The 13576-nt window shown below is 40.1% G+C and overlaps 1 protein-coding gene across 3 annotated transcripts in view; it reads right to left on the bottom strand.

Moving 5' to 3' along the window:
* VASH1 (vasohibin 1) overlaps positions 1-13576 on the bottom strand; it is a 33953-nt gene that overhangs the window by 4281 nt on the left and 16096 nt on the right. Inside the window, exons 5-8 of one of the 3 annotated variants that reach the window (XM_072623172.1) lie at positions 13177-13558; positions 10481-10593; positions 685-758; positions 30-521 (exon numbers count right to left, since the gene is read on the bottom strand). In XM_072623172.1, coding sequence (XP_072479273.1) covers positions 686-758; positions 10481-10593; positions 13177-13558 — 568 coding nt within the window. In that variant the 3' untranslated portion in view covers positions 30-521; position 685. Of the gene's footprint in view, positions 1-29; positions 522-684; positions 759-10480; positions 10594-13176; positions 13559-13576 lie in introns of those variants that run through there. The other 2 variants (XM_072623173.1, XM_072623174.1) reach the window with 2 other exon arrangements.

Genomic DNA, 13576 nt, shown 5'->3' with positions numbered 1-13576 from the left:
GAGTTATGGTGCTTGTATCCCATGCCTACTTTTTCTTGGTCTGTGTTATTCTGTGTGTTCACCTATGTCCAACCCAACATGACTCCAAAACCAGGTCCCTGGGACTCTGGAGAAGTCCAAACCCTGCTGCAGAGACTCCCACAGGATGGGAGTGAGGTTGAGCCCTGAATTTGGTGCTTCTCAAAGCCTAGGAGGCAACAGCTGCCAGTGCTATGTATGGGGGATGCCTTCTTCTTCTCTCTGGTGGCATCATGGTTCTCTGGTGCATTGCCTAAGGAGCAGCTCCAACCTTTATGCTGAGACTGTGGGCATTGTCTAGTCTTGGCAGTGCTTCCCATGGGGGGCTATGTGGTCACAGCCAGTTATCTCTGGGACGTGCCCTGAGACAGGTGTGACCTGTTCAACACGTTGCTTTATGGGATATATTAAACAAATCTCGGAGATCATACTGACTCCTCTTCTTCTTCCCTTTAGGGTCAATATGCCTCTTCCACAAATGCTGGGTGAGACCTATGTTCTGCCTGAGGGAAGCAGTATTGTTAGATGAAGAGGAGCTCTGGGTTCCTCCTGCTGTCCCCTCAACCCACACCTCCCCTCAATCAAGGCTCATGGTGGGTGGCTCTTGGTCTTGTGGCCCAGGGGTACTGGTAAGTCTGTGGAGCAAGTGGTATCATCACCACTCACCTCACACCCGGATTTGGTACCCATTGAGGTCTGGCATGGCTTTGGGTTCAGCAGGCTTCTTTTCACCAGATGGTCTGCAGAGGAGAAAGGAGAGAAGGATTAGGAGGTGAAATGGATGAGTAAGTAAGATGGGTCAAAGAGGACTAATGAACAGTTATTAATGAGAGAAAGCCATGCCAATTTCTTATTCTCTCACTCCATTCCTTAAAGGGAGGGCCCTAAAGAGAAATGGACCTGGCATTTTCTGCTCACCCTGATCTGTGCCCTTTCTCCCTCCTGGTCTTTCCTTCCCCCCTTATGTGGCTCTTCTGTGCCCTCTTAATAGAATATGGCAGGGTTAGGGAACTGTCTAGGTCCTTCAGTTCCGCCTTTTGACTGAGCCCAAGTTTTACAGAACAAATTCTTTTATTAAGGGATTTGTTCTGTGAAGTTTGGATTCAGTCAAAGGGCCACACTTGAGGACCTAGATGGTCACATGTGGCCTTGAGGCCACAGCCTTCCCCACCCCTGGAATAGGGCATTTTCTAAAATAATGTGACTATATAACCTTTTAGAGTGCTAGGCTTGGAGTCAGGAAGACTCATCTTCCTGAGTTCAAATCTGGCCTCAGATACTTACAAGTTGTGTGAACCTGGGCAAATCACTTAACTCTGCTTCAGTTTCCCCATCTGTAAAATGAGCTGGATAAGTAAACCGCTCCAATATTTTTGCCAATAAAATCCCAAATGGGGTCACAAAGAATTGGACATGAGTGAAAACAACTGAACAACAACATATAACCTTTTTGCACTTGAAATATAATTATGGAACCCACAAATGCTGACTTGGGGGCATAAAGGGAGATTAGAAAGTTTTAGAACAAAAGAGTAACATATTTTTTCTAGAAAAAAGCTCTTCCTTATCACTATTATACTGTATTTCCCTCACCATTGAAGCTATTCCAAATCTCCTCTCTTTAAGCCTTCCACACCTCTTCCTCCCTATTCTTATTTAGAAGAGGACCTTATCTTTTACTTTACTGAAAACCAAATGAAACCTGAGGCCATTCTCCAAGAGATCCTTTTCTCTTTCTCTTAATCTCATAACCCCTTGACATCAATGTCCACTCTTTCAGTCATTACCCCAGTATCTGACAAAGACGTGTCCTTTTCCCTAACGGTGACTCACCCCCGTACACGTGCCCTTGATTTCATCCCCTCCCATATACTTCACAAAATTGCAACCTCAATCATTCCCACCTTCTCATCTTCAACTTTTCTCCATCTACTAGTTCCTTCACTACTGATATCAAATACGTCCAAATCTTTCCCCATCCATAAAAAAAAAACAAAAAACAAAAAACTTTCACTGTGCCCGGCCATTCCCTCAAATTACTGTCTTTTATCTCTCATCCCCTTTCTAAACTCCTTGGAAATGTCTACATGAGCATCTTCATTTCTCTTCTCTTCTCATTCTTTTCTAAATCCTTTCAGCCTCGTCTCTAAACAGAATTTGCTCTCTCTGGATCTTTCTCCTACATATCTGACTGTTCCTTTCTATTTTGCTGGATCTTCACCTATCTCACACCTACTGCACTCCAAAGATTGATCATCATTTGGATACCCCACATTAAAAAAAAAAATCAGTTGTCAAATCTTGTAATTTTTTTATCTATAGGATGTCTCTGTAAGTCCCCTTTTCTCCACATCCCAGTCCCTACCTAGCTCAGACCCTCATCATCTCTTACCTGAACTATATTACAATAGCATTCTAATTGGTCATCCTGTCTCAATATTCCAATCCATCCTCCAAACAAAATGACCAAGTGAGAGAGGCAGGTATAACCTTGTCACTCCTCTGCTCAGTAAACTCCAGTGGCTCCTTATTATCTCTAGGGTTAAATATACAATCCTTTGACATTTAAAGCTCTCCTCAATCTGGGTGCTTCCAGCCTTGCCCATATTCTTTCATTCTATTTCCCTCCACGAATTCTACAATCATCTTGTAATACTTGCTGTTTCTCACACAAGACACTCCTCTATTTCTATGCCTTTATACTGGATGTTTCCCATGACCCGAATGCTCTCTTTCCCAACCTCTGACTCTTAGAATTGTAAGGTTTTCTCAGGAGTCTGCTCAAGAACTACTTCTCCTGGGGCCTTTTCGTGGCCCCCATCCCCACCCATTCCCCTTTCCCATTATCCTCCTCTCTAGGCTGCCTTTCTTTTGCTCTATACTTATTTTTCTTGTATTAATTTATATAGATTGCTGTCCCCCTTACAATGTAAACTCCTTGAGGATAGGGATTGTTTTTGCTTTTTATTTATATCCCTACTACTAGGCAGAGTGCCTGGCATACAGTAAGCACTTAATAAATGCTTACTGATTGATTGTGGGTTGGGTACCTCCAACCTCTCCACTCCCAATCCTTCTGTTTGTGAACAACAACATGGTTGTTCACAACACTTAAATGATTATGGAGTCACCAATTACAATCTTTCTGATAAGATGGAAGATCATTGGACCTTACCTTCTTCCTCACTGATAACTCTCCAAACCTCTAGCCATTACTCTCTGACCTCTTAATGCTCCCTAAGGATTCTCATCTTGCCATCTACTTTGTAATTGCACCCTGAATATCACTGACCCTGAAGCTGAAACCTCCTTGATGTCTTGGCTCTTCCAATTATAATGTGAGCTCCTTAAGATCAGAGACTATCTTGGTTTTCTACATGTATCCCTGTGGGACCAGTGCAGGACAGTGGAGTGGTCTGGCCACAATGCCTGGGTAGCAGAGGGGGGATGAGGTGGAGGAACCCATGGGAGCCACAGCACCAGGGGCAGCTGCAACCACTGTTTCTGGAGCTCTAGGCCTACAGATTGTGGGCAGATCAACAGTATATCCCTCTACTCCCACTGGAAGCAGAGAACTACCTTGACAAAGAGCTCAAAAGTCAAGTAAATGGCTGGGGAAATGAGCAAAAACCAGAAAAAGAATCAGACTACAGAATCTTACTTTGGTGACAAGGAAGATCAAAGCATGCAAACAGAAGAAAACAAAATCAAAGCTCCTCCATCCAAAGCCTCCAAGAAAAATATGAATTGATCTCAGGCCAAGAAGAGATCAAAAAGGATTTTGAAAATCAAGTAAGAGAAGTAGAGCAAAAACTGGAAAGAGAAATGAGAATGATGCAAGACAATCATGAAAAACAAATCAACTTCTTGCTAAAGGAGACCCAAAAAATGCTGAAGCAAATAACACTTTAAAAAACAGACTAACCCAAATGGCAAAAAGATCCAAAAAGCCAATGGGGAGAAGAATGTTCTAAAAAGTAGAATTGGTCAGATGGAAAAGAAGACCCAAAAGCTCACTGAAGAAAATAATTCCTTAAAGGTTAGAATGGAGCTGCTGGAAGCTAATGACTTTTATGAAAAATCAAGAAATTATAAAACAAAACCAAAGGAATTAAAAAAAATAGTAGACAATGTGAAATATCTCATTGGAAAAACAGCTAACCTGGAAAATAGGTCCAGGAGAAACAATTTAAAAATTATGGGACTACCTGAAAGACATGATCAACAGAAGAGCCTAGACATCATCTTTCATGAAATTATCAAGGAAAATTGTCCTGACATTCTAGAACCAGAGAGTAAAATAAATATTGAAAGAATCCACCAGTCACCTCCAGAAAGAGATTCCAAAAGGAAAACTTGTAGGAATATTGTAGCCAAATTCCAGAGCTCCAAGGTCAAGGAGAAAATATTTCAAGCAACCAGAAAGAAACAATTCAGGTATTGTGGAAATACAATCAGGATAACATAGGATCTGGCATTAAGGGATCATAGGGCTTGAAATATGATATTCCAGAAGTCAAAGGAACTAGGATTAAAACCAAGAATCACCTACCCAGCAAAACTGAGTATAATACTTCAGGGAAAAAAATGGTCATTCAATGAAATAGAGGACTTTTGAGCATTCTTGATGAAAAGACCAGAGTTGAATAGAAAATTAGAAAATTTGACTTTCAAACACAAGAATCAAGAAATGCATGAAAAGGAAACAGGAAAGAGAAATCATAAGGGACTTACTAAAGTTGAACTGTTTATATTCCTACATGGAAAGATACTATTGTAACTCTTGAGACTTTTCTCAGTATTTGGGTAGCTGAAGGCATTATATCCTTATAGACAGAGGGCACAGGGTGAGTTGAATAGGAAGGGATGATATCTAAAAAAATAAAATTAAGGGGTGAGAGAGGAATATATTGGGAGGAGAAAGGAAGAAATGAAATGTCACAGATTATCTCTCATAAAAGAGGTAAGAAAAAGTTTTTTTGATAGAGGAGGAAGGGGGGAGGTGAGAGAGAAAAAGTAAAGCCTACTTTCATCACATTTGGCTTAAGGAGACAATAACATGCACACTCAATTTGGTATGAAAATCTATCTTACACTACAGGAAAGTAGGGGAGAAGGTGAGAAGTGGGATTTGGGGGGGATGACAGATGGGAGGGCAAATGAGAGGAGGGGGTAATTAGAAGTAAACACTTTTGGGGAGGGACAAGATCAAAAGAGAGATTCAAAAGAATAAATGGGGGGCAGGAAAGGATGGAGGGAAATATAGGTAGTCTTTCACAGAATGACTTTTATGGAAGTCTTTTACATAACTACACATGTATAACCTATATTGAATTGCTTGCCTTCTCAGTGAGGATGGCTGGAGAGGGAGGAAGGGAGAGAAGTTAGAACTCAAAATTTTAGAAACAAATGTTAAAAATTGTTTTTGCATACAACTGAGAAATAAGAAATACAGGTAATGGGGTATAGAAATCTATCTTGCCCTACAAGAAACTAGAGGAGATGGGGATAAGGGAAGTGAGGGGTGTGACAGAAAGGAGGGAAGATTGGGAGAAGGGGTAATCAAAATGCATAGTTGTCTTAGGGTAGGGGGAGGGGAGAGATGGGGAGAAAATTTGGAACTCAAAATCTTATGGAAGTTAATGCTAAAAACTAAAATTAAACAAATTAATTTAATTTAAAAAATTCCTAGATGTTGCTTGGACAGTGCAGAAACTTCCCCAAACACTTGTAAAGTTCAATTTCAGCTAGCTGTCAAGTAATTCTTGCCAAAATATTAAATGATAGCTAAGATGCTAATTAAAACAATATCTTAGGGGACATGGGTGTTATCCCAGGGGTACTGGCATTTTAAATAGTGAGGGGAAGATTCTTAAAGACAAAAAGCCTTCAAATACAGGGATGAAATTGAAATGATGAAAAGACAGATATACCAGCAAAAAACAGGTGAAATCAAAGTATGATAGAGCAAGAAGGGACCTTTGAGATCATCATTAATTTACAGAAGAGGAATCTAGGTAACATGGCTTGCCTAAGGACACAAATGGATTAAGTAGCAGAGCTGGGCACTGAGTTCAGTTCTTCTGGGTAGAATGTGATGTTCTTGCAGGCTGGGTCTATCTTGCTTGCATTTGCTATCTCCAGTGCCTAACATAATTCTTGGTACAAAGCTGGTGCTTAATAAATATTTCATGATTGATTCAACACACTCCTTCCCCAGACTTTTGGGTCAGGAGCCTTGCCAGGTACCCTTCTTTCCTTCTCTTCATCTTACAATGCTTTGACATCATCTCTCACAATTTCCTCCTTTACTCTAGTCTTTGATGACGAGGTGGCCCTTTTAGCCAACCCCTTCACATGTACTTTCAATTCAATTCTCTCCCATTTTTCCAGAGGATATCCTCTTATTTCCAGATCTCATGGCTTGTCTCAGTCTTCATCCTTCTTGACCTCTCTGTAGCATTTGACATGGTTGATCAACTTCTCCTCTCAAATGTTGTCCCTTCTTTGGGTTTTTATAATACTTGTCTCTCTTGGTTCTTCCCCCACCAACTTAACTACTTGGCAGTCTCCTTTGCTAGCTCATCATTCATGTCATGCCCCCTAACTCCGAGTGAACTCCAAGGTTCTGTCTGTGTCCCTCTTCTCTTTTATCCCTTACTTGGTGCTCTCATCAGCTCACATGGATCTAATGTTCTCTACGCAGAGGAATCTCAGCTCTATATAGCAAGCCCTAGACTAGATTTTACCCTTAGCTTTAATTTTATTATTTATATATAAGTTTATATATATATTATACAAATTTATATAATTTGTATATAAAAATGTATATAATTTTATTATTAAATGCCTATTGGACATTTCAAAATGGAAGCATCTCAAACTCAACATGTCCAAAAGAGAATTCATCTTTCCCATAAAACCCACCTCTCTTCTGAACCTACCTATTACTTCCAAAGGTATAATCATCTTTCTAGTCTTACAGGTTTGCAATCTTGGTGTCATCCTTTCTTCCTCATTCTCTTTCACTCCACATTTCCAACCAGTTGCCAAATCTTTTCATTTCTGTTTTCATAACATCTCTCAATATGTCTCCTCTCTCTCTGTCTTTCTCTTTCACACACACACACACACACACACACACACACACACATACACACACACACGTGTTTATTAAGTACCTACTATGTGCCTGATACTCTGTAAAGCACTTTACAAATATTATTTTTAGAAGGCAGATGCTATTATTATTCTCATTTTACACTTGAGAAACCAGAGGCAGACAGAGGTGAAATGAGTCCCCTAGGGTCATACAAATAACATGTCTCTAACACTTAATTTGAACTCAGGTTTTCCTGACTCCAGGTTCAGTGCTCTTATAGCCTCTCACCTGGACTACTTTGACAGACTTTTAGTCAGTTTCCTCACTTTTAATCTCTCCCTCTCCACACAACCCCTTTCTACTGTATCCTCTACTCATCCACCAAAGGCATTTTCCTAAAGTTCAAGTCTATGTTACTTCTGCATTTAATAGCTCTTTATTACCTCTAAGATCAAATAAAATTGCCTCTTTGGGACATTGAAAGCTTTTCACAATTTGAACCTATCTTACCTTTCCAGCTTTTTTAAGTAAGAATAACCAGTGCAAAGGTATGGAAATGAGATATGGATTGTTGTTTATGAGGAACAGCAAGCAGATCAGTTTATCTGGATAATGTATAGTATGTATGTATGTGTATATGTGTGTGTGTGTGTGTGTGTGTGTGTGTGTGTGTGTGTGTGTACTCATACACATACTCCCCTGTTAGAATGCTCCCTTAAAAGCAACTTTGGGAGATGATCAGACTTATCTCTTCTCAGCAGTACAATGATCTAAGACAACACCAAAAGATTCAGGATGGAAAATGCTCTCCACATCCAGAGAAGGAATTATGGAGCCTGAATGGAGATCGAAGCAGACTATTTTCACCTTCTGAAGGGGTTTTGTGTGTGATTTTTTCCGTTTGTCCTATTTCTTCTTTCACAACATGATTAATGTGGAAATATTTTATGTAATTGCACACGTATAACCTATATCAGATTGCTTGCTATCTTGTGGAGGGGGGAAGAGAGAGAGGAAGGGAGGAAAATTTGGAATTCAAAGTACTTCAAAAAGGAATATTGAAAATCATCTTCACATAGAACTGGAAAAAATAAAATATTATAAAAAATAAAGAGGAATGTAAGTTCCTTGAGGGCATAGACTTTAAATTTTGTCCTTAAATCTCTGGTGCCCGTTATCTAATTTCACTTAATAAATGCTTGCTGTTTGACTGAGCTAACTCATACCTTACAATTCCACCTATATTTTTTGGTTCATTTAAAAATTTTTATGTGTGTGTATTTTTTTTCTATCAGCAAAATTCTACCTCCTTCCCACCCTCCCCCACTGTTGAAAATGAAGAAAAAATAAATCCCCTGTTACAGGTATGTGGTTAAAGGCATCACTGTTTTCTGCCTGGGGAGATGTAATCAGTTTTAGTTTTCTTTGTTAGGTCTATTAATTACAAAGTGTTTTCCTCCAAAGCACACAGGAAACTCAGCCACAACAGGGAATAGCTAGGGTCTTATTTCCTTCAAGAAGCTATATAGGCATAAACAGTGGTTTTAGGTAAAGTGATTGCAAGGCCTTGCGAGTACCAATAATTTCAAGATGTACTGTTGGTACTCACAAGACCTGGTAATCACTTTTTTAAAGGGTGCTGGATTAGGATTCAGGAGATGACTGTGTCCAGATTATGCCTTACAGATAGCTGTAAGACCATGGAATGTTGTTCCAATCTATTCCTGAACACAAATCCCTTTTACAGCATATATGAGACACACTAATCCAGCCTTTGCCTGGAGACCTCTAATAAATGGGAATCCTCTACCTCAGGAGGTAGACAATTCTATTTTTGGACAATGCTAATTGTTAAGAAGGTTTTCTTCTCCCCCCTTGACATCAAGTCTAAATTTTTCTGTTTGAAACTTCTACCCACTAATCCTAGTTTGACTTCTAGCAGAAGTCTTTTCCCACACAACGGACCTTTGAATACTTGAAGAGAATTATACTTGAAGAGAATCCTCCATAAGTTTTCTCTTCTCCAGGATAAACATCACTAAGTTCCTTCAATCAAACCTCATATGACCTTCTCTGGATGGTCTGTGGCTTAATAACACCCTTCCTGAAGTGTGGTTCAGTACTCCAGATGTGGTCTGATCAAGGTAGAGAATGGTGAGACTATTACCTCCTTATTCCTAGAAACTATGCTATACTTAAAGTAGCCTAAGATTACACTAGCTTTCTTGGCCATTGTTGACTTACATATGTTAAAAAGAAACTGGGAAACCTTTCTGGGAAAAGAAACCAACCTTTATTAAGAGAAACTGCAGTCCTCCCAGTATGGTCTGAAACCCTGAGCTACAGAGCTCACAGTTATTTACAATTCTCTTGATTCATGTATGACTTAAGTTGATCAACCCATGGCATAAATGCATAGGCTCCAGCAAGTCTTTTACTCAAGCATAAGCTTACTACATTTACAGGTCTTAATATTCACAAGTCTATCTTTTACATCATAGATCAGGTCCACCTTTTCCCCAGCATATTTTAATAAAAGATGATTATGGTTACATTCCTAAGATTAGCTGATACAGGTATTTACCTGGGATTACACCACAGTTTCAGTTAGACACAGGTTTTCACCTGGGACAATATTTTAACTATAAATCACAGTTACTTCTTATGATTATAGCTAATAGATGATTAGCAAATGAATGCAAAGCAAGGTACTCAAGGCATTGGTTATTGATTTTTTCCCATTACACAAAGGCAGTGAGGACAGAACATTGGACCTGGAGTCAGGAAGACCTGAGATTTAATTCAGCCTCAGTCACTCACTGGCTGTGCAACCCTCGGCAAATCTCTTAACCTCTGTTTGCCTCAGTTTCCTTAAGTGTAAATGGGGATAATAATAGTACTTACCTCACAGGGGTTCTTCTGAGTATCAAATGAATAATACTTGCAGAGCACTTAGCATGGTATGTGGCACATACTATGTGGCACATATAAATGCTAGGTTATTACTATATTGAACTTTGAGTCTACTAAAATCCCCCAAATCTTTTTCAGATGCACCACTATCCAAATATGTCTTTCTCATCTTATAATTGTGAAGTTTCTTTTATCCTTTAACTTCTCTGAGTCTGTTTCTTCAGCTATAAAATGGGGAAAAAATGTTTACATTATCCACCTGCTGGTGGTTGTGAGGATCAAACCCTGGTGATCCAATTCTAAGAATTTGCAAACCTTTAAGCACCATACACTGCCTCAACTGTAATTATTATTTAGGCAGGATAAAAGAAGAAAGGGGGAAAACAAAGCGATTTGAAAAATCCTTCCTCTCCTCTCCACCTCGTTCCCAATTACCCATTTTCTTACCGTCTCTCTCCTCGGCTGTTGCGGCGGTGTGGACTGGACTGGCTCCGCTGTGGGGAAGATACATCCTTTTTCCGATCCTTCGTAGGCGAGGGTGGACCGGTCCCTTTGCCAATCTGTAAGCATTAGGAGAAAGGAAATGAAGGAAGTTCAAGACGTCACCTTAAGACCTGAGAGCACACAGCCCAAATGAGAACAAAAGGCCAAAGGATTTCGGGAAGACTTGGGACACAGAAAAGCCCTGAGAATCCCTAGATGATCTTCTACTCAGGGCCCTTTCAGCTATTGCTGGTGCTTATACTACAAGAGACCTGCAAAAGCCTGACTGCGGTCTCAGGGTCCCCCATCTCTGCCACGGTGAGAATCTCAACAGCAATCATATTCTCTCTAAGGGTTAAGCACAGACTAGAATCCAGCTTTGAGGGGGACTTCATACCCAAAGATGACTAACGTCATTGTTTGGGCTTGCTTGCCCCTGCTCAGCATCACTTTCCTTTCCCATCCCCAGATTTCCGCCATCATTATGTCAAGCAGGAAAAAACAAGTTTGCTTACTAAGTGTCGCATATTCTGCTGTTGCTCAATCCTCTCTCTCCAATGGAAAAGTATTGGTTAACCTGGATTAATTGGTTAATTAATTGGTTAACCTGCCTCTGGATTAACATGATCAGAGACCCTGGTTTGGTTAGTATAGTTTTTAGAACTATACTGACAGGATATATATAATATATATATGTATATATATATATATATATATATACATATATATATACGTTTAGAGAATAATTACAAAGTACTTTTGCAGGTGATTGTAGTTAAACTAAACTGGTTTACTAAGAACAGCTTGTACCATTTCAGCTTTTGTAGAAATTGACAGTGGAAGCTTAGAATTTAGAACCTTTTTCTATAAGTTCACAGGTGACCAGGAGAAAAGCACCTTTCAGTACAGAGGCCCAGATCATCATGAGAGGACTTTGGAGCTCAGCTTGGAGGTTAGAGAGAGAGAAGAAGAAGGGGCCCTCTCCTCACTTCACTTTATCCCAACCTCCCTGGATTGTCCCTGTGACATAATCCCATGGAGTTCTACTCTCTGCTTGTCAAGTCAGTGGCCATCTTCATCTACAGAACCTCAAAGAATCACACACACACACACACACACACACACACACACACACACACACACACACACACACACACACACAAAATCTTAGAGTTTAAAGGATGTTAAAGGCCATTTAGAGGTAGCCAGGAGATACTATGGATAAAGCAGTGATCCTGGAATCAGGAAGACCTGGATTCAAATTTGGCCTTAGATACCCACAAGATGTGTGACTCTGGGCAAGTCACTTAACCTCATACTGACTCAGTTTCCTCAACTGTAAAATGGGGATAATAATATCACCTATCTCCCAGGTTTGTTGTAAAGATAAAATGAAATAATTCTAAAGTATTTAGCACAATTTCTGGCACTTAATACATCTTTTCTTCCTTTCTTCTTCCTCCCCTTCTCCTTCTTTCTTTCCTTCTTCCTCCCTTCCTTCTTTCCTTTTTTCCTTCTTCCCTTCTTTCCTCATTCCCTCCCTCCCTCTCCTTCCTTCCTTCCTTCCTTCTATGCAAAATATACCTGACGAATCATTCAATTCCAGTCGAAAGCCATCATGAAAAGTAAAATCACAACCTCCTCAAACTGCACATTTCACTTTGGGATAGCCTTTATAAAAGGAACTTTGCATTATATTAAGGTAAAATCTGCTTCTTTGCAGGTTGTAGCTACTGTTTCTAGCTCTGACTCCTGGGGATGATTAATAGTCCCTCTTGTAGCTGGACAACCTGCCTGTAAATGTTTGAAACAACAAATTAATCAATATTTATTAAGCACCTACCATGTGTTGGGAACTGTGCTAAGTGCTTTGAAAACCATAACCCTTTTCTTCTTCAACTTCTGACCTTCGAGTCTTCTCTTTTCCCTGGTTCCATATGATCCTTAGATGACATGGTTTCCAGTTCTTTTACTATCTTGGTTATTCTCTGGGCATGTTATATACTTTATTAATGTTCTTCCTAACATAGGGTAATCATTTTAACATGATACCCCAGATATAATGTGATTTAGAGTGTAACGGGAGTTAACCTTCCTGATTCTAGACCTATGGCTTGATTAAGGAGTATTTCATTTGTCTTATAGCACAGTGCCTTATAAACACAGTAAGTGCTTATTTATTCACTGATATCATATTGAGTTTGTAAGACTCCAAGACCCCCTAGATCAGTGCCACAGTTACCATGGTCTGATTGTAACTCTGCCATCTCATTTCTACAGTTGATTGAACTGGGGTGTAGAACTTTACATTTCTCTCTATTCAATTCCATCTGAATAGTTTGGGCCCTCAGTGGAAATCTCTATGGATCCTAATTCTGTGGCTCAATCTATTGACTAACTTTCTCTGTGCTGTCAGGTTTTCAGACTCATACAGTATTAGGACTGAAGGGGACTTTTCATATCATGTGGGTCAATTCCTTCATCTTATAAATGAAGAAACTGAGGCCCAGAGATTTTAAAATTTTAAAAATGCCTTCTGCAGGTAATGACATCATTCAGGTATTTTGGATTTTCAGGCTAATAAATACTACTTCCACAATAGCAAACTACCTTCTCTTTCTTCTCCCAATATCCCTAAACCACTTTCTTCCATAACTAACCTTCAGCCTCATGTCCCGGGCATGCCTTTCTAGTTCCTTCCGGAAATCCTCTCGCCCCAACTTCTCCACGTCCAAGATAGAATGTTTCCACTCAATCTGCTCCACGCTATGGGGGTCATGAGAAACACATTGGCCAAGCTTCACCTTCTTCAGGACATGCCAGCAACGCTGGTAGGCAGCCTCATAATCCAGGACCAGCTCACTGAGCGTGCGGAAAGTGGGAGGCTTGTACATGAGGTCCTCACGGCGGCTCATGCCTAGTGCTCCGTAACGACCCCCAAAGTTCACCCCCAGCACGATGTGTCGAAAGTAATTCCCTGAGAAGTGGGTTTTGAAGCTAATGGGGAAGCGCTCCAGTGTGGGCATGCTGTTGGTGAGGTAACTGGTCATGCCAATCTTG

The sequence above is a fragment of the Notamacropus eugenii genome, chromosome 7, assembly GCF_028372415.1.
Source record: "Notamacropus eugenii isolate mMacEug1 chromosome 7, mMacEug1.pri_v2, whole genome shotgun sequence".
NCBI lineage: Eukaryota > Metazoa > Chordata > Mammalia > Diprotodontia > Macropodidae > Notamacropus > Notamacropus eugenii.
The sequence above is the reverse complement of the archived record's forward strand: the minus strand, read 5'-3'. Positions and strand labels throughout refer to the sequence as shown.